General features: G+C 41.0%; 1 protein-coding gene across 3 annotated transcripts; it reads left to right on the top strand.

Annotated features, from left to right (window-relative positions):
• Nucleotides 1–362: 362 nt before the first annotated feature.
• On the top strand, nucleotides 363–23951 carry LOC110043844 (uncharacterized). 3 transcript variants are annotated; one of them, XM_089277362.1, is made up of 20 exons: nucleotides 363–759; nucleotides 3445–3548; nucleotides 5135–5221; nucleotides 5984–6104; nucleotides 6253–6352; nucleotides 7315–7431; nucleotides 7932–8048; nucleotides 9383–9543; nucleotides 10027–10291; nucleotides 10412–10537; nucleotides 10789–10980; nucleotides 11463–11824; nucleotides 12464–14831; nucleotides 16305–18020; nucleotides 18172–18294; nucleotides 19302–19427; nucleotides 19757–19949; nucleotides 20960–21234; nucleotides 21392–21569; nucleotides 21971–23951. In XM_089277362.1, the coding sequence occupies exons 3-20, from the start codon at nucleotides 5137–5139 to the stop codon at nucleotides 22201–22203; spliced, it is 6858 nt and encodes a 2285-aa protein (XP_089133488.1). In that variant the 5' UTR covers nucleotides 363–759; nucleotides 3445–3548; nucleotides 5135–5136; the 3' UTR covers nucleotides 22204–23951. The 3 variants fall into 3 exon arrangements, with proteins under 3 accessions (XP_089133488.1, XP_089133487.1, XP_020605001.2); XM_089277361.1 differs by lacking the exon at nucleotides 3445–3548; XM_020749342.2 differs by lacking the exons at nucleotides 363–759; nucleotides 3445–3548 and having other exon boundaries at nucleotides 3587–5221.
• The last annotated feature ends 885 nt before the right edge of the window (nucleotides 23952–24836 follow it).

Below are 24836 nucleotides of genomic sequence, written 5' to 3'. Positions count from 1 at the left end.
TTGTTGCCTTTCGCGTGTGCCCAAATAGCATGAAGACCAATGAATCCCATAGCATAACACAAAATCACAACATTCCTTTTTCCTTTGGTAGTAGAAGGATTGAAGTACTGCAGAAAGAATGAAGATCGACCCGGGATTCCCTTTTTACCTTTGCCTTCCATGAAGATCATCAAAACTCTGATTCGAAACAATAAGACGAGTTAAAAAAAATCGTGCTGAAAGTCGCAAAAAATTACCGGTGTTTGATTATTCCGCCTTGAGATTGCGAAATGCCGGATTTTCGTCAGGCGTTCAAATTAAAAGCTCGGCTACCAAGGAGTACCTAGAGTACCCGACTCACTACCTACCCCTCCCCGGATAGGATATTTTTAACCCAAACAACAGAGCGGTTTGCCACATACCGCTTGCTTGTTTTTGCGCGGGTCGCTGGATCGCTTCGGTCATTTGTGTAATTAGTGTTGTTTTAAAACTTCTGGACATATTTCAGGTCATCACTTTCTGACAGCTACAATGAATCGTCTTTTGTAATGCACAAGGCGCGGTTAAAAGCCATTGAACACTCTGCTTCTGGAGAAACGATCGAAAAATCGTCAAAGTTCAAAAGATTTGACACTGTGCGTGCTATATATACGGGCCGTGAGTAAAGCTTGTTCCGGCTCAAATCCGATCATGGTTTACTTCAGAACTAATTATAATCGGCGTGATGTTCTTGATGTGGGAAGAAGAAATATCGCATTTTGAGATTTGAAGATTTAGACGGTAAGTCACGTCTGTCCTTCAATATAAGCTTACAAGTAAAGGTGATGGAGGAATCTTTGCGTAAATGTGGTTGGAAGAAGGGTTTTAGTATACACGAAGCTTGATTTCATAACACATTATTTGATCGCACACTTACATGTAAGCTTACATCAGCAAAGAATATTTACCCGCATATCTAAGGTAAAAAGTTTGAAAATATCACAGACGAAAAAAAAAATCGAGTAAGAAACTCGATCTTTGCGTTCGGATTGACCTGTAATGTCGCGGAAATTTATCATTGAAACCGATGATCGAAACCTGGAGAATGTTTGATCGTGCACTGTATTATCGCATTCAGTCTATATTCATGCAATTACAGTATTCAATTTGCCATAGTAATATCTTTAGCTTGTTATTGAGTCAAACAAATTTGCCCTTTAATAAGCTATGTGTCAAACATGGTTTTGTGCATGATGTAGCGAGGGAAGTATGTATACATTCTTTGTTAGACTTCGCGGTAGGTCTCAAATTCTTTGCAACGGGAGCAGATCTTCAACATGCTGATAAACGTGCCTAATTGGTCCGTAATGTCACACCAATCTCACGAGTAGGTGATGAATCAATGTATTCTTATCGTAAATTGAGTATTAAAGGTTAGCATGTAGGTGTCAGCATAATTATAAGTAGATTGTTTGCAAAAGCCTTAACTTATTTCTTATCTTCCTAAGTTAAATTAGTGGAGGCATTTTTTCAGTGTCAGCAGACAAATGTGCTTTGGTTTGAGCCCTGTTATCAGGGAAGAAAGAAGGTCTAGCACAGTTTACATAATTATCAATAGCACAAATGTTACACAGTACTGGCATATGCATGTCAAAACCAGAAAATAATATTGTATCTTTAGAAGATTAAGAAAATCTGCCATGTCAAGCTTAGACCCCTGGGGGTACTCTCATGAAAGGGATAGGGGTGCTTGTTGTACCCTTTGAAGGGGTTAAAATGCAGTTTTGGTACCTCTTAGGTTCAGCCTCAAAAGGTCCACAGAGGCAGGTAAAGTCTGCATGCGAGCCAAGTGGCCCATCAGGCCAGAACTTATCCCGGTTTCTGTAGCATGAAGCGACTAGAAGTATTTCTACTCCCCCCTGAATGGGATGCTAGTCCATCGCAGGGTTACCCCCAGCATTAAGTTCGTCGGTACCCATTTATACACCTGGGTGGAGAGAGGCACTGTGAGAGTAAAGTGTCTTGCCCAAGAACACAACACAATGTCCCCGGCCAGGGCTCAAACCCGGACCGCTCGATCCGGAAACGCGCACTAACCATGAGGCCACCGCGCCTCTCACTTTAGGGTATAGTGAGCCAAAAAAATACATGTATGAGATTTAAGGCAATACTTACATAAACATTATGAGTAGAGGGTATTTGAAGCAACTGCTTTATTCACTATTTAAAATATTAGCCCAGCAAAGTTAAATTCAGGGTGCAAAGAAAATCAGTTTTACAGCTTCCCCCTTTGAAAAAGCTGTAACTGGGATTGTACTGGGGAGATGGCATACTCTAATAACCAACCAACTTGATTTATTTGAGGGTAGCACACAACAGTAATCACTGAAAAACCAGTGGCCCTCATGTAAACATTTACAGAATAAAGAGATGACGTGTTAAAAATTGAAAGTATAGAAACTGATTCTCAAATATGCAAGGATTATATAAAACCAACTGAGATATGAAATACACTAAAATATTAAAAAGCAAAAGATCGGATTAAGTCTAACAATTAAAACAAGAAAATTAAAAAAAAAAAACTCTACAAAGCAATGCAAAGCATTGGATCAAGTCTAACAATTAAAACAAGAAAATTTAAAACGAAAAAAAAAACTCTACAAAGTTTTATACGCGAGGCTCCGCCCTGAGGTCCTCATTGAGCAGTCTGGGTTCATCTGGCTGGGGACATTGTGTTGGTGTCCTGGGTAAGACATTTTACTCTTGCAGTGCCTCTCTCTACCCCAGATGTACAAATGGGTCACTGGCAAATTTAAAACTGGGGGTAACCCTGTGATGAACTAGCATCCCATCTAGGGGTGAGTAGAAATATTCCTAGTCGCTTCATGGTACAGAAACTGAGATAAGCACCGGCCTGATGGGTCTGTATGCAGCCTTTATCTTTAACTCTGCCCCCAGGTCCAGCCCCTTACCTTTTTTGAAATATTTTAATTGAACATTCTTATAACTAAATGACCTATTTCTCTACCTGTTCATAATTATACCTCCACTTGTGAAATGCCCAGTACCCTTTTAAATAGCTGAAGCCTGAAAAGGCTCCCCTTTTGGGCAGAGCCTCACGCTATGGTCCAGTCACTTTCACTAGCCCCATAAAATTTTCCTACTAACTAGCACGACTGATTAACAAAGAAAAAAATGAATGACTACAATAATTTTAGGAGTGCTTCTGTATTTTGAATTTGAATACTTAAGCCCAACTGTAAAATCCACCAGCCAGGGCCCTCCAGGACTTCCTTTGCACATCACAATTACTTGGAAATGACAAATGAATGGAATTTGAACATTATAAAACATCATCAATGATAAAAATGGTCACAAGTATTGCATCCATACACAGTACAGCTTGCTTTGATCATTCATTGGTCAGAGATATATTGTTAACATTGACTATACAAGCTTTTCTTTTGTCAATTTGTCAATATCAAGCCATTCATTTGAGGCCTTGTGAGAGATGCTATCCAAGCCCCCAAAGTTGCAGGCCATTACTGTGGTTGTGTTGTGCTTGCTGAAAAGCTGCATGTACATGTAGGGTAAGAAATGTTCCTTCAAATAAAAGGTGTTTCAGAGAACTTTGGCCAAAATTGTTTCATATAACCACTGTCTCAAAATTTTACTGGACAGTGCTGTCTAAGAGTTGCTACAGTGTAGGTGTATCTTTAATTTATATTTTGCCATACAAGTGTGATGAGAGATTAGCTGATTTTATTTTCTGTGAAAGGTGAATTTATGAAATTATTGTCCGCGATCTGTGACCTGAAGGTTTTGCCTGACGTGTGAAGAACTAGAATTATTCACCAATTTTCGTGATTTCACCACTCAAATCTATGTGATTTTGAGATGCGAGTCCTCGGAATGGTTACAGTCGTTTATCGAGAGTGACTAATAGACATGCGATTTGCAATATGGACCCTTGACTTAGCCTTGCACGATTTTTCTTTCTTCAAACACTCTTTCTAGTGTAAGAACACTGGTTATTAAAAAGAGTAACTTAATTACTTGCTTACTTTCGTGATTTGGGAAAACGAAATTTTAGTATCTGTGATCCTCAATTTTTTCCATTCATGAAACGTGCCATTGACTCCCCTCCCCCCCGTACAACCCTCATACTGCAAGAGGAACCTGCAAGTGTAAAAACTAAACAAAAGCCTTGCCAATTCATGAATATTCAACCACTGTTAGTAGCAGTTACTCTAACTTACTGTTTAATATACAACCTGCAATTAAGATTGGGACCTCTTCTTAGCAAGTAGCTGCATGTACTGTTTGGACATGTATCTTATTCACTGACTGGTAATATGTACATGGCTGCATATCTTGGCTGTGGTGAAAACTATGACATTGCCACCTGTTGTGACATGCTCAGTTGGAGTGCAATGCTGTGAATAGTTGATTTTTAAATTTATAATATTACCCACAACCACTAAGTTATTCAGTGATCATCAGATAGCATTGAATTTATATAATTTAAAAATGTCAAATGCCTTGCGATGACTACATGTCTTTTGTCAAGGTTTGTCCACAGTACAGTGTAGGTTATACAGAGGCCGGAAATCATAAATCTGAAAATGCAATTTTTAAGTACTTACTTATGGTCAAAAGAAACCTTTAGAATTAGTGGCCTGAGCTGGGTGCTTTTCTAATCACACTGCATTTTATTTATGTATGTATTTATTTATTATTTATTTATTTAATATTTATTAATTTATAAATATTATCCATTAATGGCAAGTCAGTGTTAATCTAAAACTAACAAAAGAAGTAAAAAAGTCATGTTACTTACCATATGCTTACAGTATTTTGTGAATAAATAGAAGGGCCACAGCCAGAATGAATCATGGTAAAATTTAAAAGTATGTAAAAAGCATCACACTCTCAACTGTGTTAACTACAGTCTTCAACAGGTGAACATGCTTATTGTTTCCCTATGATGGGAGCATGGAAATTGTCTGAGGAAATGGGTATCAATTAAATCACTTGGATATTCCCCTGCAGTTTGAATTGAGGCAGGTTCAGTCACATGATGCCTTTAGACCAATCGTGTGTGAGCAAAAATATTTGATGGATTGTAGTGATTGATATTGTTGACTTCAAATGTTTTTACATTTCGTGTTTGTAGGGATGGGCTCAAGGTCATATGTTAAAGAGAAGAGGCTCTATATGCCAGAAGACGGCCTCATTTTATCAGAGATTGCAGTCCTTTCAGGTTATTAACTATTTTTTATCAAACATGAGAGACAGCTTTTTAATCAGACTTCCAAATGTTGAGAAGAGATTACTAAATAATGTGGTGCAAAGCACCTCCAGGAGACTTTTAATCAATTAAATTTGAGGCATTTGTCGTTGTACCCTTGAACAAATTCAAACTTATTAATCTGTGAAGAGTGAGCAAGCCACTGAGCATGTCATTAACTACTTTACTGAGGCTGTAAATTACATGTTTGCTGCGTAAGCCAATTGAGTGCCTTCGTGTTTGAGATATACTGTAAATAACTTCTGAATCAAGCCTATCCATAGCAAGCATGTATGCATGCAAAAATATCAGAAAATAAATATTTATGACCTGAATATGAAATACATGTACATGACTTGTGTACAAAAGTAATGTGCATCTAGGTACATGTCTGTATGCATTGGAAAACTTTATCATGCAATGTAGGTTTATATAATGGCCTGCAGCAGATTTACTAGTAACTGAGGAGTGGTAATTTATTATCTTCGGATTCGATCAGCTCCTACTAAAAAGTGTTTACTGCACAGTGGCCTAAACTGAAGAGATTGTAGAAGCAGTGTGACATAAGTAGACCTTCAAAAATACATCTGTTCAATGACTGTAGAAAATGTTACACTAAATAAATGTCAGAAAAGATTGTTAAAGGTTATATAATAGAGTACATATTTGATTAATACATTATCTTCCAGCAAAAAGTAAAATAATGTGATTTGTATTTTCTTGTTGTTGCTGCAGGTGGTCATGATTTACAAGGACACCCACTGGTGATATTGCCGTCCCAGCGTTACCCCAGTCTTGTGCAGTTGAACCAGGCTGATGTCATTAAGCTCTTGAAATACCTTGCTTTTCTTTCCAGGTTTGGCCCCAATTTTATTAGTACATAACATAATAATAATAATGATAATAATAAAATGTACATCATTCTGTTACAGTATTCAACAGAAATGGCAGACCCTGATTGGTTATAGATATGAAATTATAGAATGTTTATTCCATTTTTTTAGGTCATGGTACAAAGAGGCAGGCATTTCATTTCTTCTTGACTTCCGTAGTTCCAGGGCAGCTGTGGTCACTCATGTTGTGGGTTTGATACAAGCATTTCAGGTTTGTGCAAAGAGCCATCTTAATTGACATAACAGTACTTTCCATATACAAGGTTGTTGTCAAAGTTTTGTTATTGAAGTTTGAAAAACACTCTGTTGCAAACTGGTTCACCATGAATGGCTGACAGACTGTAAAAGTGACAAGACAAATAAAATTTTTAACTTTTTGGTGTGCATTTAAGGAGAACAGATGGTGAGAACACATTTTAAACAAACTAAAGTGACAAGACAAATAAAATTTTTAATTTTTTGGTGTGCATCTAAGGAGAACGGATGGTGGGAACACGTTTATCAGTCGAGAAAAAGTGTTTAATTGAACTAGCTTGAACTAGATTGGTCTCGCCCCTGATTATCTGAAATCAATGTTTACTGATCGGAGTGCAATATCTACCTATTCTCTTAGGAATTGTGAAGGAAAACTAACTGTTCCACTACCCCGCACCAATTTTCTAAAAAACAGTTTCAGCTATAGTGGTGCGGTGCTGTGGAACAGCTTACTTACCAATCTGGGGCAAGCATAAACTCTTGCTAGTTTTAAATCCGGCTGCAAGGGTTTCCTTTTTGATACGGGATAAGTTAATCAAACACACGGCATTCATGAAAAGCAGACACTTTGTTACAATTGTTTTTATTTTTGTTGTTTTAGATTTAATTAATAGTAGATTAGTATCTTTATAGTTGACAATGTAATTAATGCAATTTTAGTATTAACTTTAAGTCCCGATGTTTTACCCACGTATAAATAAAGTTAAATAAATAAATAAATAATTGACCCGCATCGAGGAAAATCAGTCTCATTCCCTTGTTGTGAAGAAAAGATCGCAACCAATATTTCCCCTATAGGGTCACATTTGTTCAGTAGAACACATTTATGCATATGTACATTACACATGCATGTACAATGTATCCTGCTGAACTTCAAAATTAAGTGCCATGAAATTCATTTGATATCATGGTATTTAGAATGACAGCAGATCAATCCAAAGCATGTACCTCATTTCACCCGAAGATAAGCAAGTGAAGAAGCATTTGGCCAGAGAGATTCACGCCCGACAGGAAAAAGGACAGCTTAATTTCCAGGTAAAAAGGAGTAGAATTATGTACACTACCTCTAGAGATGATCAGTGATTTACCATCAGAAAAATTATCTTTATCCCTGAATTGTAAACTAACTTCCTCTTTCACAGAACTAAGACATCTACCACATGTATTCTATACTGTTAGTAGTTCAGAAACTACAGTGTGTTTCGAGAATGACTGTACTGTAGGTTGTATTGAGGACAGGCTACATACTATGTACATGCACTGTCCAGTTCAGATGGAGGGAGAGCTTCTGATTGTCTAAGAGTACTCATTACAAATAATTTTTTTCCACCCAGGGATATTCCTTCCCTGGGGTGGAGATTTCCCTACCCCAGGGATGTTTATTCCCCTGGGGTTGGGAACTCCCCAACAAAAATGACATTAATTTCAAGTGACATTTATTAAGTGTGTTCTCAGACTATGAAAGGAAAAGTTTATTTGTTACTATCATTTATCAAAGAAAACTCAACTTGCTTGTGTTCTGATCTCTTTTTCAGACTGTTTTGGTGAAAGGCACCTCTGATCTCTTAACTTACATAGAAGCCAGCCAGCTGACTCCTTCATTTGGAGGAACTCTGTCTTATGACCATAAAGCGTGGATCAAGTTGCAAAAGGTACTGAAAGTGCTGCACCTTTCTCTTTGTTTTCCCCTGAAGAGAAAAGTGGGGAACCTGGTGGCCCAATGGTTTAGGTGCAAGCTCTGTTCTGGTTGGACAGCTCTTGGGTTGAATCCTTTCCCAGGGTCATTTTCTTACATTCATGTTGAAGAAACCTCAGGGCCTCTTTGTACAACCAAGAGCTTGTTTTGGTGGAAGGTGGGTGGGGACACATACATGAACCTATGATTGACCAGTATCCCATCCAATACAGAGTAAGACTATGAGCAGTCTCTCTTTTGCTCTAACGTGTGCGGGGATTAATGCAATTACTAAGCAAATGAACACAATATTCACAGGGCCAAATAGAGAAACTGTGGGTCCCCTGTAGCATGCTGCATTTTCCTTGAATAGGCTCCATATCCCATAATGCTGTAATGATAACTTGTCAGGAGTAAAATTTAGTGGTATTTTAACTGATGACCCATCTAGCTTAGCCAATCTTTAGCTACGAATGGGACATGTTAACCTTGCATACAAGTCTCAAGTGAATTATCTTGCAGAATTACATGTCTGATTGTATACACAATCCAGTAACAGTGAACTGTACTTGTACAAGTCATGTATCTGTACAGTGATTCACATTCATTTGTTATCTGTGATGTCTTTTTTTTTCCTTTAACTTTTCCACCTACTGTACCAATTGTAACACACTTAATTTATAAATAATATTTTATTAATCATAACAATTACAATTTCCTCAAATGTGATTGGTGCATAAACTGCTGTATTTTGCTCTAATTAATCAGCAAAGTTATAATCGGACAGTGTAATCGGACAGTTGGCTGTAATCGGACACCTGTAATCAGACAGTTACATGAGCCAATTATTTTAAGTCCTCTCCACTAAATCCACCAATCACAACATTGATTACAATCACTATAGTAACCACTGATTGAGACTGACTTTGTAAAATTGTGGAGGTTTAGTCTGCGGTGACTGTTTTGAAAGAGACTTCACAGCCATTTTGCGAGCTGTTCTCCATATTTTATAATTATGATATTTAAAATGACAATTAAAAGCTCTTTTTCAAATGAAACTTTTACTTTTGTGGGAAATTGTAATTGTTATGATTAATTGGTAACAGAACATCGTGTCGTCCAATTCAGTCTGTAATCATACTCGTGATTAACAAATCGGACTCCCGCTTCGCGGTCGTCCGATTTTGTTAATCACTCGTTTGATTACAGACCGAATTGGACTCCGCTCAGTCCTATTACCATTATAAAGACTTCATTCACTGTTTTAGAATGAAGGTTTTTCTTTGTATACTATTTGTTTCTCTTTTGTAGAAGCTGGAAGAATTCTATTTTACCTCTGACTATGTAACCAGCCATCTTCCAAAAGCAGTGGATGAAATGAAATCTCTGAAAAGAATGAGAACGAACAATGGAACGTCAGGTGGTGATCTAGTCCTACAGAGAACTGAGACAAAAAGGGCACAGATAAAACGGTAATAGAGTGTGTGGAATGGATAAGATCGGGTTATTTGATTTTTGCTGATCAAAAAGACTGCCGACATCAGTCATTAAATCAGACACCGTTCAGAAAAAAAAATGTTCAAACTGATGTTGTTGTTCATAGTGGTTGATGCGCTTAGCTACAACTAGTTCGTTCACAGGCATGCCACCTAAACTGAAAGACACAATTTTGTCTACTAAACATAATAGGCTTAAAAATCCTAACTGGTGGGAGGCAGACCAGTTGGCTATTTGCAAGCATGACTGTGGAGTTGAACTATGGTCTACCGAGAAACAATTCCAGCTAAGTGCGGGGGTTGGACTTATCTATCAAAAATGGCAGATAAAAGGTTGATTGTGTGGACCGGGCCAGTGGGGTGGATCCTCCTCGTATACAATTTTGTGGGGTACCTCCCCCGGTTGATGGTTATGGCATCGATCAACTGGTAAAGACACATTTCTTTTTACGATTTCAGTGACTTATCCCTCGATGTTGCCCTTGAAGAGGGAGATCATCTGAATGAGCTGTCGCTCAGGCCTGAATATGACAGGACATTCTCAGTAATGTCCAGGAAACCGCTGTACGCACCCATGATGGAAACGATCAAACCATACCGTGACAAACTCATTCAAGCTAAAAGACAACTCGACCAGGCCTGGAAAGGTGAAACTGCTTCAGTGCCTGTTGTCACTAGTTCCCAACCTGACGACGTCCATGAATTGCGAGAGAACTTAAGTCGAGTGAGTATAATACACTGAAGGCATGTTTACTTTACTTCAAAAGAACTGCAAAAGATGAATTTTGAAGTATTGAGACTTCGACCAAAGGGACTAACACGTGTCGTTGTACATGTATTGCAGTTGGTGAAGTGGATTCGAGGGGACGCCGAAGATCAACTGAACAAATTCTCCAAAGGTGCTGATTCTCTCCGATCAGCCAATCAAAATAAAGCAAAGTTTGACGGCGAGTTTTATCCTTTGACCAAGGTTTGATAATATTTATTTGTGTGAAAAGCTCAATAATATATGCAACAACAACAACAACAACAGCAAGGAACTCGCAAACGAACAACAGTACAAACGATCAAAGCAACGTTAAAACCCTACGGTATGCTACTCTTGTCATGCACTGCATGCGGTTTACAAGCGTGCGCATCTAATGTCTCTTAAACATTCAGCGCTGTCGTTTCGTCAGTTCTTGTACTCAAACTATCTCCGGTTATCGTTTCACTTTGCAGGAAGTTATAATCCAAGGAAGAGAGTTAGCTGAACGGGCCAACGAAATGAGCACTAGAAATCTGCGTGACAAAAGACCGCTTCAAACTGCTTCTAAAGTCCTTTTGTCTGACCTGACAAGCTTAAGCAACAAAGTGGAACACACCAAGAGGTTATTAGAAGATGCCGTGAACTTTTACAACCTTCTGAAGAAGGTAATTAAAGTTTCACAAAAGCCGAGCTTAAACTTGTTTTAGACCTTTTTGAGTTACTGGATTTATTTCTTAATGATTTGCTTTTGGTGGTGTACCTTTTCTGGTCTTACCGTCCGAGGGTATTGAAACATTACTCTCTTTAACTGTTAAGTACAAGGTTTGGCGTTTGCACTGGGTTTACATGTAACTTGTGAAAAAGTGCAGGTCTAGGGAATTCAAGGTAGTAAGGTACATGCATGCTTATGGAATAAACACGATCGAAGGTTTAATGATTCGTTCGTTGGAGCATGTACCGGCAGTCCGTAAAAGACACTTACCATTTAAAAGCCCACTTAAATGTCAAAAACCCGTATCTCTTATGCCCCTGGGGAGTGCAAGTTGCTTCGAGCAAACTGTCAATCAACATGGGAACATTACACTGCAATCTTTCAGAGTTCCCATCAAAGGAACACTCGGTTTGACAGTTATTTATTGATCTGCAGGCGGAGACGTGGTACGGGAAAGCGGCCGAGTTCTGGCCTTCAAAAGCGACTTCAGGCACAACTTCAAGCAGCTCCATGTTATCTCCAGATTCTAATCGCGACTTACAGCAATACGAAGACAGACTATCAAGATTTCTCCTCAAGTTCCCTCCACCCTCCCCTAAGGAACTTCTCTTCTTAGAAGCATTCCTTGATAAAGTCCCGGATACGCAGCAGAGGAACCAGGCCAAATTACTGACGCATCGTTGCAGGGAACTTGAGAAGATTATACGAGCTCGCGAAACAAATGTAGAAGAGTTTGGAAGAAGAAGACAAGGAACTGAGAACAAGAGGTCAGCGTATGGCAATGGAGGAGCTTCAAGGTTTGAGAATTTTTATCGCTTGTTTTGTTGGCATGGAAGGAAGATATGATACGTTTATCAAAAACTGGCTCTTGTAATACATCACCGTATCAAAGAATAAATTGAACAACTTTCGCTACCTATACCATCACCATAAAGTAATTAATTCCAAAGTCTAGACAAGTGTTTTCTATTGATTCCATGCTCGGAACCAGGTAATGCCTGCGTCAGGCCAGTGGCCCATCAGGTCGGAGCTTATCCCAGTTTCTGTAGCATGAAGCGACTACCACCCAGCATCAAATTCGCGGGCACCCATTTACACACCTTGGTGAAGAGAGGCACTGTGAGAGTAAAGTGTCTTGCCCAAGAACACAACACAGTGATTAGCAAAAAGCCCCCAATGTTAGATTTTACGAGAGGTCATTGAATATGGGCAGGGATGCCGAGTGTAAGGGCTGTGGTGACGAGCTGGAGACAAGTCAAATTGTTGATTTTATTTCTGTCCATGATCATTTTCCAACGGGTTGAATAGAATAGGACACATCTCTCTTTCACCGCTCAGTGCCATACAACTTTTTAATAGCGTTCCTTGTGAAACAAGTGTTTTAAATTCCTGGTTTTGAAATATTAAAAACCTTTACGCTGCTTTTACAAATTCAGGAGGTCTCCCAGGCAAGTTGAAAGTGAACATCAGTACAGCAGAATCAAGGATACTCCTGCTAGAATAATCAATCAGGATGCAGCATGCTACATGAAGGCACGTGACCGCTCGGCATCACAAGAAAATCTTATTCTCCCGACACCCCCCACGAGCAGATCAGCCTCGGTGCTAAACGGTACCGCGAGGGACTCGGAACGAAAGCAATACAGTGGTGCGGAGCGCAGGCCTAAGTCTGAAACACTAGATTCGTACGAGCCGTACTCTAAAAGCTCGTCAGCGAAACGATTTACGGAAGAGGACTTGTTCAGCCAGACTTGTCCTCCTGGGGAGACTGGCAGATACTTCAGGCAGATCAGCAATAGGGAGCCAAGAGACAACCGGGACTGGCGGACAGGACCCAAGCATCCTTACGTGAGGCAGGCAGGACCGAGTGAGGAAGTGCTATCGACCTCATCGGCAGACACTCGAGTGGTGGCGAAAAAAGTTGCACCCAAAAAACCTGAGCGAAAGAAGCTCAAGAGAGCACAGGAAATGTCAAGTAACATGAATAACTTGATACAGGAACAGATAAAACTGGAAAGAGAACTCAAACAACTTCAGGAGATTAGAGAATGCTTTGTTCCACCGCTTGATCTGCGGGAGCTAAACGCAAACCACGTAAACGGCACGGCAACGAACGGTGAGCAATACCCAACTCTTAATGGTCAGAGTAAACGTTTTACCAATTCAAAAGACAAGATGTCTCCTAGGGGTCATCTGATTTCCGGTCCTGCGCACTCGGGCGCTAGACCGGAACTGACATCAGATGACTCAGTGGACCGTGAAGTGGAGGGGTTACTCAGCGAGGTAATGTTGCTGAGGGATAGCGAGGACGACACTTCGCCGATAAAACAAGATCATCTCTCCCCAGAAACTACAAATATCCCTCAAAGAAACGTTCCTCAAGGTTCTTCACCAGGGATGCTTTTGAACGGTTATCCCAGCGTAGTTCATCAGACTAATGGTTCGAACGGTTACATGCAGCAAGGTTATTCTACAACTCCTGAAGTGAACCCACAACTTGTGTCTATGCATGGACATCAGGTAGCCGTCCCTATTGTATCGCAAACGGTTAAAATACAGCAGTTTCGCTTGTTGAAGAAGCAGGAAATACACTGGATGAATCAGATACGTAGCCGGCGTTACATTCTCGAACAGAAACTCGACTCTATCGTTAGACAAGATGTAGAAGAGCAGTATTTTTACGCGCAAGAGGAGCTCAGTAGAGTCGAAAAAGCTATCGCGGACTTGTTCCAATCTTTATCTCCCCAGGAGGTTCAGTGGTTAATGAGGAACGGTATGGCACCACCCAATCCAGATTATAATCGTTCTCCTTACAGTGCGCGCGCTTTGCAGACCACTAATCACGTGACCCCCTCGATTTCTTACAATCAGTTCGACCAGCAGTTTCTCCCTCGACAGCAGCAACAACTAGTGCCTAATCCTGTAGCCCCAGCTTCCTTTGTAACCGGTGTGAATGTACCGCAGAGGTTTGGGTTCCAACAAACAAATTCTCAGCCCCAGCACACTGCGAACTTCTCTCCTTCGTATGTGCACGGCGCTGGAACTGTTTTTCCTGGATTTCAGACGGCAGGTGCCAACAGGGGGAATGTTTCTCATCAATTTCAAGACAATGCAAATGCGTCATCACCGTCATTTGCGAAACCTCCCAGTACTGATAAAGAAACGCAAACATTTAATGGATTGTATGTTCAAAATGGAGTCTCTCCCGCTCATAGATTGGACTCTGACTTAGGGACACTGCAAAGCGCTCATCCAGAGAGAGACGTGATGGACCTGGACACGGGAACCCCCAATATGGTCAACAGTCCCAGAGCCAGACGACCTCCGGAGCCTGGTGATAGTGGGCTCAGAAACGAGGCTGATCATTTTCGAGTCGACTCAGCAGACAGTGTAACCTTGGAACGACAAGGTGCAGAGCTTGTCACTCACGCGGTTCCTAGGCAACAGGAGAATGTAAGAAGGGGCCAACTTGCGCGCGAAGGGACAAATGACGAACAAATTCATTCTACAGCACAGAACAGACCAAAGCCCACCTCTGTTAAACAGCCGAGTTTTGACGATCACGAAGTCGTGAGACTAAAAGAGAAGCTGGAACACGAACATAGAGAATTACAGGCCAGCTTAGAGAGAGAGCAGAATAAATTTATAGAGGAGCAGCGGCGGTTAAAGGAAGAAGAAGACAGACAGAATGAATGGATCAAGCAGCAAAAGGTCGAGCAGGAAAACCAAGAACGCATGCGCGAAAGTTTGGCCAACAAGGCAAGAGAAGAGCAGGCGAGTGAACAGGAACGATCAGTGGACGAGGTGAGAAAGTGATACGCGTTAGTTCTGTCGATCGAAGCTAATTTACGGCTTACCTCGGGTGATTCCTCGCTTAACACCCGTACCCCGAGATAAAAACCCGAGTGTAAGAACCTAATGGATTAAGAACCTACTGGCAGAAATTTGCCATATTAATACCCCCCCCCCCCCCCCCCAAGCAAGATCAAACAGGTTCTTATATGTGGTTTACGGTTAAAAATTATGACAGACATTTTAACCAAGGAGATTGCAATTTATATGACAAGATAATACATGATACAGTTGTGAATAAATACTGTATATCAAGGTCCAAATTCAAGTTTATCAATTTTTCTGATAATCAACAACTCTATCTCCTTTATGAAAATTAACAACCTGATTAAGAACCTACTTGGCCTAAATTGCCAATAACTACCCCAAAATACGAGAACCTATTTTGCCAGACTTCAAAAATGTAGGTTCTTACACATTGTTTACTGTAGCAGACTTGAACAATGCTATTTCACTCTCGTGTTGACAAAACTTGTGAAATGCGCCGTGACATAATGGTCTGTGCACTGGACACCAATAAAATAAGAAAATTGGACCTTTTGGCTTATCTAAGTAGCACTCGCAATTGCTGCAACCTGTGCGGCCAGTAAATATTTTCGCCCGAAATAAGAGGTCTCGCCCATCCATTAAGAAGAAAGGACGAATTTTTAGAATTTTAAATGTACATTAACAGAATGTTAAACTTTAATTAATATAACATTATAATTAAGGCGTTTCTTAGGACAACAGTTACTCTTATATTTCCTTTCATTGAGAATCTTACAATAGAATCTTACAAGAGAATCTTACAATACTATTAATAAAAATTTTTAGGTAGAGTTAATACAGTGTCCCCAATTAGCCCACATGGGCTAAATACATTGACACTTAAATAAAGTTCTTACTTACAGATGTCCAGAGTGGTTTAGGTTCGAGCCCTTTCCTGGGTTGTTGTGTTGTGTTCTTTGGAAAAAAAGACACTTTACTCTCACAGTGCCCCTCTCCACCCAGGTGTATAAATGAGTAGTGGGGGAATTTAGTCCTGGGGATAATCCTACGATGGAGCAACATCCCATCCAGGTTAAAAAGGTTAAGTCGTCATACGAGCCAAGTAGCCCGGCAGGCCGGAGCTTATTTCTACTCTCCTCTGGAGGGGATGCTAGTCCTCGCAGGGTTATCCCCCACCTGGGTGGAGAGAGGCACTGTGAGAGTAAAGTGTCTTGCCCAAGAACACAATACAATGTCCTCGACCAGGGTTCGAACCCAGACCGCTCGATCCGGAGACGAACGCACTAACCATGAGGCCACCGAGCCTTCCACACACATCTGATTCAGGGGGGAGTAGTAGTACTCCTAGTCGCTTCATTCTATGGAAACCGGAGATGAGCACTGGCCCGATGGGTCACTACGCACGAACGAAAACATTGTTTTCTTGTTGTTTTTCAGGAGCCTGTCGAAACTAAGAGAGAACTGGAGGAAATCCGCGAGAAACGACTCTCATATTTCCGATCTCAAACAAACTCTGTAGCACTTGATGAGTTCAGCGAAGCTGAAGAAACAAGCACAGAAGCACAGAATGACGAACTGCTGGATTTTAATGATAATATCGAGACACCTGAAGACGAATTTAGACCAACCCAACAAGCAGAGTTTGTATCCAATGAACGGACGAGTGACCTGGAACGAGAGAGCCCCAAACCTGACCGATTAAGCCTGGATCGGAATTCGTCTCCAACGGAAAGTCAACTTGAGGACATAGACATTGAACAGTGTGATTTTGTAAGCGAAGAAAGCAAAGTATCGCCTGAAGATGAGCTTATAGAGTTATTGAAGTCTGGAGCTATTGACATGTCATCGCCTGAATATTCAAGAGACAGCTTTGATATGGCTGAAGAAGATCCACAGGAATCTTTAGTAACAGATGTACAAACCATTCCAGAGGAAGAGAAGAAAGACAGCTCTGTGGAATTAGATGCTTTTGCTGGTAATAAAGCTGAAACGAAGTCTGATGGTGAGTCTGACAGCTCTGACGATGTTATCGAGAGGTTTGAGGCAAGTCTAACCCCCGAGGAAAGGCCAAATTACATAGATAACGTTGATAGTGATTTGGAAGCAGACGGAAGCCTTAAAGGGGACGAGCAAGAAAGTATAACAAGTGACGAAGATGAAGCACCCGAACGTGACGTAACCGGACTTGAGGCACCCGAACGTGGGGCAACCGAAGGTGAGGCAATCGAAGGTGAGGCACCCGAAGGTGAGGTACCCGAACGTGAGTCACCCGGAGATGAGACACCCGAAGGTGAGGCACGCGAACGCGAGACATCCGAACGCGAGACATCCGAACGCGAGACACCCGAACGTGAGGAACCCGAACATGATGAGCTAGAAGACACTGCGCTTTCTGAAACCAGCGCGAATATCGAAAAACTTGTCGCGAGGCTGGGAGAGATTGAGAACGAGTTAAGCGAGAGCGAAGAGGAAGGATTGGGAACCAGAGATCCGACGAGAAAAAGTTCTGACGAAGAGTTTGAGGAAATTGAAAGATTGTTGTATGAAGAAAAGGCGCTAATTGAAGCCGAGGAGAAGAGTAAGCAGTCAGCTCACGAGCCTACAGATGATTCATCTGATGAAGAGTTTGAACGGCTTGAGAAAGAGCTGTACGAGCAAAAAGCTCGTGACGAGGCTGCCGAGAACGTTAATGAAGTGTCCCACGAAGAATTTGCGAAGACGGCTTCAGACGAGGAATTTGAACAGCTAGAAAAGATGGCATATGATGAAAAAGCCGTAAATCAAGTTCAACCAGACGAAATTATTAAGAAAGGTAATGAACTAGGATCTCTAAGCAGCGACATCGAGAGTCAAGCAGTGGATTCCAAGTTAGTCTCCTCGCCGCCAAATTTGCCCGTGTCGTCGAGGAAGACTGAGGAAGATGACGACTTACTTGATATTATCGGCGCAAGCGACTCTGAGCTCTCAGACAGCTCAGAAGATTTAGAAGAGGTACAGAAACTCATTATGGCTCAGACCTCATCCGATGACCGAGAGACACTGGGTTCTGACGAAGAGGAGAAAAATCCTGTGATGTGGAGTGTGTCAGTTCGCACCAGTGCTCCCGCGCCACCTGTAGCTGCTGCTGTGGCGAGTGAACATAACGTAGCCTTTGTAAGTATGGAGTTAATGAAATAAATAAACGACCGACCGAACGAATGAACCGAACCAACGAACAAATTAACGAACGAACCATCGATCGATCGATCGACAAATTTGAATGATGCAGGGAAATATTTTATTCTAACGATATTTTCCTTTTCAGGAACGTAGCGGGGGAGTAGTTGCTGTAATCGATAATGGCTCGGGTTTCTGTAAAGCTGGTTTCTCCAACGAAAAACAGCCACGAGTAGTTTTTCCCGCAGTGGTCGGTAAACCACGTCATCAGGTGAGTTTGTTGGTAATAACAGCCAAGCGATAACTGGCGGGGTGGCTTCGTTGTAAGGTGACGCAACGCCAATGACAGCCTCGGTAAAAAAAAATTGAATTTATATTCAACCTACGAATCTCGGCAGAAAATGGATTCATTCAGTTTTTCTATCTTTGTCATAGCTATCTCAAACTAAATAAGTTTGACAGCGCAGTAAAATTCGAAAACTCAGTTTTAAAAAATTGGCCTCGAGATTCACGTTCTCTTGACTACGCAGATTTGGTCATTTCATGTTGTTTTGTAGAGAACGGCAGAGAAATGTATCAACAATCATTCAAAGCACGTACATAGCCATTGTTTTGCTCAAAAAAACTTCTGTTTGGTGAAGTTCCCGTTGTCGTTGTGGTTTGCTCAGGTCTCGACCATCCTACCCCGGAGAAATATGAAAATGGCATTTTTTCTCTGAAAACGCATCAAATGTTTTCCGTCCACACTACTCCGGGAAACGCAGCAGTCATCGGTCATTTTGGATTTGTGTCAGCGGAAAACTCAGGCAGGGAAGCACATGATTATCGTGACTTCTTCGTTTCCGAAAAGCTCCGTTTTCGTGACAGATTAGTGAGGACGGTAGGTGTAACCGTAGAAATAAAGCTGCATTTTCAAGTTTCTCCGTCGTAGTTTAAACGGAGCCTCAAACTCTCTAATATTTTTGAGTAGTTGCACTGTGAGAATGATCTTACTCTATGTATTGAAATGTCCATGAATCCTTTAAAGAATGAAATCGAAAAAATTTCATTGTGTCTCCAATTTTGTTTTAACTAGTAGTGGAGTTTGGTTTTTGTTTTGTTTTAAGTCCGTACGGAAAATGTTAAATAAAGTGCTGTCATTTCGGCAAATACTGAATGATGCGGCCAAGTGGTTTGATTTCAACTTCGGCTTGAATTGAAATCGTTGATCAACTGGTTTAAGGACAGATTTACCCTAACAAGTCTATAAGCGGTGTTTGTGTTGTTCCTATTACCCAGGAGGCCATGATGCACGAGTACAGGGATCAATATATCGGCGATGATGCGCAGAGCATGCGTGGTGTGTTAACTCTCAAGTACCCGTTGGAGCATGGGATTGTACTCAACTGGGATGATATGGAGTCGGTATGTTTTGTAACTCGTGAAACTGTTTAGGCTGAGGAAAAAGAAAGAATTTACAACGTTTAACGTGTGTTCAATGAGTATGAATGCCCTTGGAAGTTTGGAGAGCACGATAGAGGTGTAAGAGTTTCTTTCTTAGAGCGGGCGGCAATACCTTTCTACTGATGTGACTGGGGGTGATAAAATTTGAACATGTCATTTTATGGAGCACCAACGTGCTTCCATCGAGCAGAATTAATCTACGGACTTGTACTATGGCGATCTATATGCTTGACTGTTCAATGAGCAATTGATATTTATGCAGTGCTTCTTTCTCGTCTTTTATGGTTTAGATTTGGACTTACACATACGACCAGCTCCGTGTTGAGTCCCAGGACTTCCCTGCCTTGTTGACAGAGGCACCCTTGAACCCAAAGTACAACAGAGAGCGCATGTTACAGATCATGTTCGAGACATTTGAGGTGCCTTGCCTGTACATAGCTGTACAAGCTGTGATGGCTTTGTATTCTACTGGACGAACCACAGGTAAACCCTAATCAAGATAGCAACTCTCCCTAGTTATACCCATACATCCCCTTAATACAAGCTCTGAGAATTTAGCGGTGCATCACAGTTACGTCGTCTAATTGATTACTTTCTTACTATCACCACTTCGCTTCGCAATGTCAGAGGAAATGGAATGTTGGTCGTTAGGTGATCAGAATAAACAAAGTCAGTCGGGCGGTCCTTACAGTCACTATTATTTTCACCTCTCTACAACGGTGACTGTGGCCATTAAAGTGCGTCCCAACTGCTAAAATAACCTCTCCTCAACGGCCAGTAAATCAAAAGACTGACAAACTGTGCCCCATTTTCCCATTCCCCATTTTTAGTGCAGTGCACTTTTGGGATGGATTAGATTGCTACCCGCTAAGTGTTAAGGCACTAACGTGTGAACTATAATGTTTATTGAATTAAAATGAAATGTCGAATCCACAGTAAAATTGAAAGCTGTGTTGACTATTCATTCTTGTAAGCTTTTTTTGCCTTGAATGAAAATTCACGCATGAATCTTGCACACTAAGATTATCAATTAATTAAGGTCTCTGTCCGTTCATAATTTGCAACGGGAAAAGCCCTAGCAATACAATACAAATTCGGCCTGAACTTGTATGACTGTACACTGTACTCTGCATTATCTGAGAGTGTCTCTCTAGTTATTGTTAAAGGTCACGAAACTTGATCCGTACCGAACGTCGACGTTGGTCTCTGCTCTGGGTTTCTCTTGTATTGATATACTTTGGATGTCTTATGTATTTATGTGCCACAATGAGCATTTTTTTTTTATATTAAAAATTAAAAATGTCATATTACACCCCTACTTTCCCATAACAGCCACCGCTCAACAAGGGTCACTTTCCTCTGCCCCTAAGGTGGCCGTTGTGGGACGTTCGTCTGTATCTGCGATAGTCAAGCGTGGTTTTTAATGTCAACTGCACTGTTTCAGTTCGGAGATAAGACACACAAAATAACATCAATTTTCTATGGTCACTTAGGCACCGTTTTCGACTGCGGTGATGGAGTAAGCCACACTGTTCCAGTGTACGAGGGATACTGGCTCCCTCACGCCACCCAGAGAATGAACCTGGCAGGAAGGGACCTCACCAAGTACATGATGAGGATCCTTATGGAGAGGGGCTACTCATTTACGACCTCAGCCGAAACAGAGATCATACGGGACATCAAGGAGAAGCTCTCTTACGTAGCGCTTGATTTTGATCGCGAACTGCGGGAGTCTGAGACTAGTGATAAGTGCGAGGAGTTGTATATGGTAGGTAACACGGTTTTTGTTTGTTTTTTCTGTATATGGCCTATTTTTTTTAAGAGCAGGACTGAACGGAAGTAGGCATGTTATTATCGACAACTGTTTTATTTACTAGCTGACAGAGGCCTTTCTTGATGAACGTTAAAATGTTGTTATTTTCCAGCTCCCTGACGGTCAATCCATACGCGTGGCAAATGAACGATTCCGCTGCCCAGAGGTCTTATTCAATCCCAGCATGCTTGGCATGGACATTGTTGGAATACACGAATCCATCTACAACTGCATCAGGAAGTGTGACGTGGATATCAGAAAGGACTTGCTTGAAAATATCTTGTTATCAGGTGAGAACGCTCGTTTTTTTCTGGCTCTATCTGTTGCTCAGAAAACAAGTCAAGTGATCCCAAACCGTATTTTCCGTGCGCTATAGACAACGAGTAGTCCCTCTTTCGCTTTTTCCGTCGTGTGTAACGAGAAAGAAAACCGCGGGGGAAAATGGCCGCGCGAAATCCTCGTCCCCAGAATTTCGCGCGGCTACTTTTTCCTCGCGGTTTATTTAAGGTCTCGCTCGACGACCTAAGCGAAACAGGGACTACTCGTAGTCTAGGTGCGCTATCTCTTCGAAGTTAAGTTTGTTTTTTACTCTATTCTGGCAATGGAGATCGGCAGTGCGATTACTTTGGTGATTACTCTTACGACACACAGTATAGCTGTGCTGTACTAACACCAACGTTAATCTTTACAGGTGGAAGCACATTGTTACCTGGACTGGGTGAACGCCTTCACAAAGAGATAGCGACGCTCGTCAATCCACGTGACCCCGGCCGGGTCAGGGTCATAAGCCCGGATGACCGGAAGCACGCCGTGTGGAGCGGAAGTGCTGTGCTCGCTGGACTGTCGACTTTCCCTCAGATGTGTATTTCTATGCAGGAATATGACGAAATGGGACCAGAAATTGTCCACAGAAAATGCTTTTAACATTATTGTGAATTTTACCAAAGATAAACTTAAGATTCAGTTAATGTTTATGACCGAAATATTGAGGTCATATTTATAAATCCATAGTTAGAGTAGAGTTTTTCAAGTGTATATTTTATTCAAGAACTGAACCATTTTATTCAAGGAAACTGAGTTTCTAAAGTAGAAAATATATTAGGCAATAAGCATTTATTTATAACAAGGAGGGCAGGGCAGAGTTCTGCTTGGCGAAGAAAAAGAACTCAACCCCGATAACTTTGGAGTCTTTCCAAATATTTCCTACATTCTCGAAAAGATTGCCGGAAATCACTTGATTTCTTAATCACACCGGCTTTACCCTTGGGGTAAGAAGAAAGTGAATACATGTTTCCGTGTAAATTTTACTGAGGGAATGGCTGGATGAAGCGAGTTATCACACAGTCATATCCATGTTTTTAAGTCTTACGTGAAATATCTCATTCAATACAGACCATATCCATTGACTTACCAAAGATACTGAGAACCACATAATAATCGAATTTTAATCTTTTTAAGCCTAAATTGATGCATTTTATCGATACAATTCCAGATTCTTCCTTGTCAATGTTCTACCGCTTTTGTGGTCTTCTCGTTCGTGGGTAGAAACAACTAGAAACGAGGCTTTTAATTCCACGCGTTTTGTAGTCTTTAGCCCAGGCAACCAATCAGACTGCTGGTAGCCGCTCTTTTGTCTTGGGGTCAGACGAGTGTTTATCCGGGAACGCGACGTGGCGGTATGGATTAGAGAGGGTTGGGGCGAGTCCTTTGTAGTGTGAAACGACTCGCCTCATGCTCCCCACCTGATTTAAAGACAAAAGCAGATTGCGAGCAGCCTAGCGACTAGTCAAAACATGCCACATGTCATGGGCATTTAAGTCTTCATGGAATTGTAAAGGATATGGCGGACCAGCCATTAGTCTAGCTTGATAATCCATTCCTTGAGCTATTACACCTTTGTACTTCCCGTCGAATTATGGATTACACCACATACCACAACACCTCTGTTCAAGGAGCGAGTTTCTTTTCCGACCAATAGTCGTAGACCTCGAAGATTTTCCGATGATTCTTATTATCCAATTGCAAATCAGCTCGAACACTCAAGAGAATGACGACTGATGGTTTTCGAGACGGACAAGTCAAGGTGTTTGATAATTTTCCACAAGGTATTAGAGGTCACTTATTGCATATTTGTTTCCTTCATTTAAAGTGGCATGCCTATGAACTAGCTAGGTGTAGCTAAGCGCGTTGACTACTATAAACAACAACAACAACAACATAAAAGTTCGTTGATAAGAATTATAAGTTTTTCGCTCAGGTTGGTCTGCATATGGCAAAGGAACACAATTTGAAAACTTTTAAGTCCTCGCGAATTTTTCCTCCTGAGTTCCTCTCTGAACTATTTTTTTCAGAAGGAATTTCTTCCAATCTCGTTCCCACTTGAAATTATATCTATTAATATAAAGATATTTTTAAATATTTAAGTACAAAGTTTTGGAGGTAAAGAAGCGCTTGTCCCACGACCAGCTGAATATATTTCTGGTTCATGCCGTTTTAGGACATTTTATTCTTATTTGATCATATTTTATAAAAGTTCTGTTTTTTTCATTTTTTTTTAGCACGTATTTAACAACATTTATAGAGGTTTAATTTTTAAAGCAACTGCTTGTTTTTTATATTCTTAATATGTAACGAAATAAATATTTCGTTATTTATCCGAGAAAGAGTTAAAATGCTGTAGCGGCGTATTACTTTTAATTGATGTAATCAAACTTCGCCCATGTATTGCAATGGCGGAAGTTTCTCTGGCACATTTGTCAGTAGAATTTTCTTAACAGCTGATATTTGCTACTTCTCTTATCCTGTATACACACTCGCTAACGGCTCGTGTGTATACTAAGAAAATACAAATGACAAGTGGGATATTCCATGTTATACCACGGGAGAGCGTTGGATAACTATTTTATTGCACGCCATAGAAAATAGTGGCCAACACAATCAATGCGACAAACGCGCGGAGCACGATGGGAAGGTTAGATGTAATACCGTGGAATATACAACAGCTTTCCTGTATTCTGATCGCATGGCTGTATTTTCTTTGGCATGGTATAGAACTGAATAGATTCTTGTAGCTTCTAGTTTGCTCGGTTGGCTTTTCTCCTTCAGTCATTTCGTGATGGCAATGGCGGCCAAAGGAATGGGAAGGAAAGGAAGGAAATTTCTCCCCATTTACGTCACGACCATTTTTTTTTTTTTTTCATCGTGCGAGGAAAACCGCCATTAATCATGCATTGTATATGGAGAGAAGTGCTTTGTCTTTCTGCCTCCAAAGATATTTAAACTGGACTTGACATTTAGATTACATCGTATGAAATTTCTGTTTTCGAATCTACGTTGTGTTTGGACGGTGTTAAAGTAATTTTGGAGCCAGCCTGCAGACAATAGAGCGGCTAATATGACACACATATATAACTTCTTGCAAAAATGTTGTTAGCATCAAACCATAGTTAGCTCCACTAACTACGATCAAACATAGGGCTAGTGCTGTTTTGGGGGTTTTTGGCTGGTTTTCCCGTTGAAGGAGAGGACGAATTTTGCACGGGTTAGTTAAAAACGTA

This window comes from Orbicella faveolata, unplaced genomic scaffold (genome assembly GCF_042242905.1).
Source record: "Orbicella faveolata isolate gen_17 unplaced genomic scaffold, um_ofav_v1 contig_46, whole genome shotgun sequence".
Classification (NCBI taxonomy): Eukaryota; Metazoa; Cnidaria; class Anthozoa; order Scleractinia; family Merulinidae; genus Orbicella; species Orbicella faveolata.
The sequence above is the reverse complement of the archived record's forward strand: the minus strand, read 5'-3'. Positions and strand labels throughout refer to the sequence as shown.

Excerpts from the sequence above, each read along its gene's own strand:
- LOC110043844 (XM_020749342.2), top strand. The coding sequence starts at position 5,110 with ATGTTTTTACATTTCGTGTTTGTAGGGATGGGCTCAAGGTCATATGTT. Across the intron at positions 7,432-7,931 it reads AAGGACAGCTTAATTTCCAG|ACTGTTTTGGTGAAAGGCAC; the intron begins GTAAAAAGGAGT and ends TCTCTTTTTCAG. Across the intron at positions 10,292-10,411 it reads TGCGAGAGAACTTAAGTCGA|TTGGTGAAGTGGATTCGAGG; the intron begins GTGAGTATAATA and ends CATGTATTGCAG.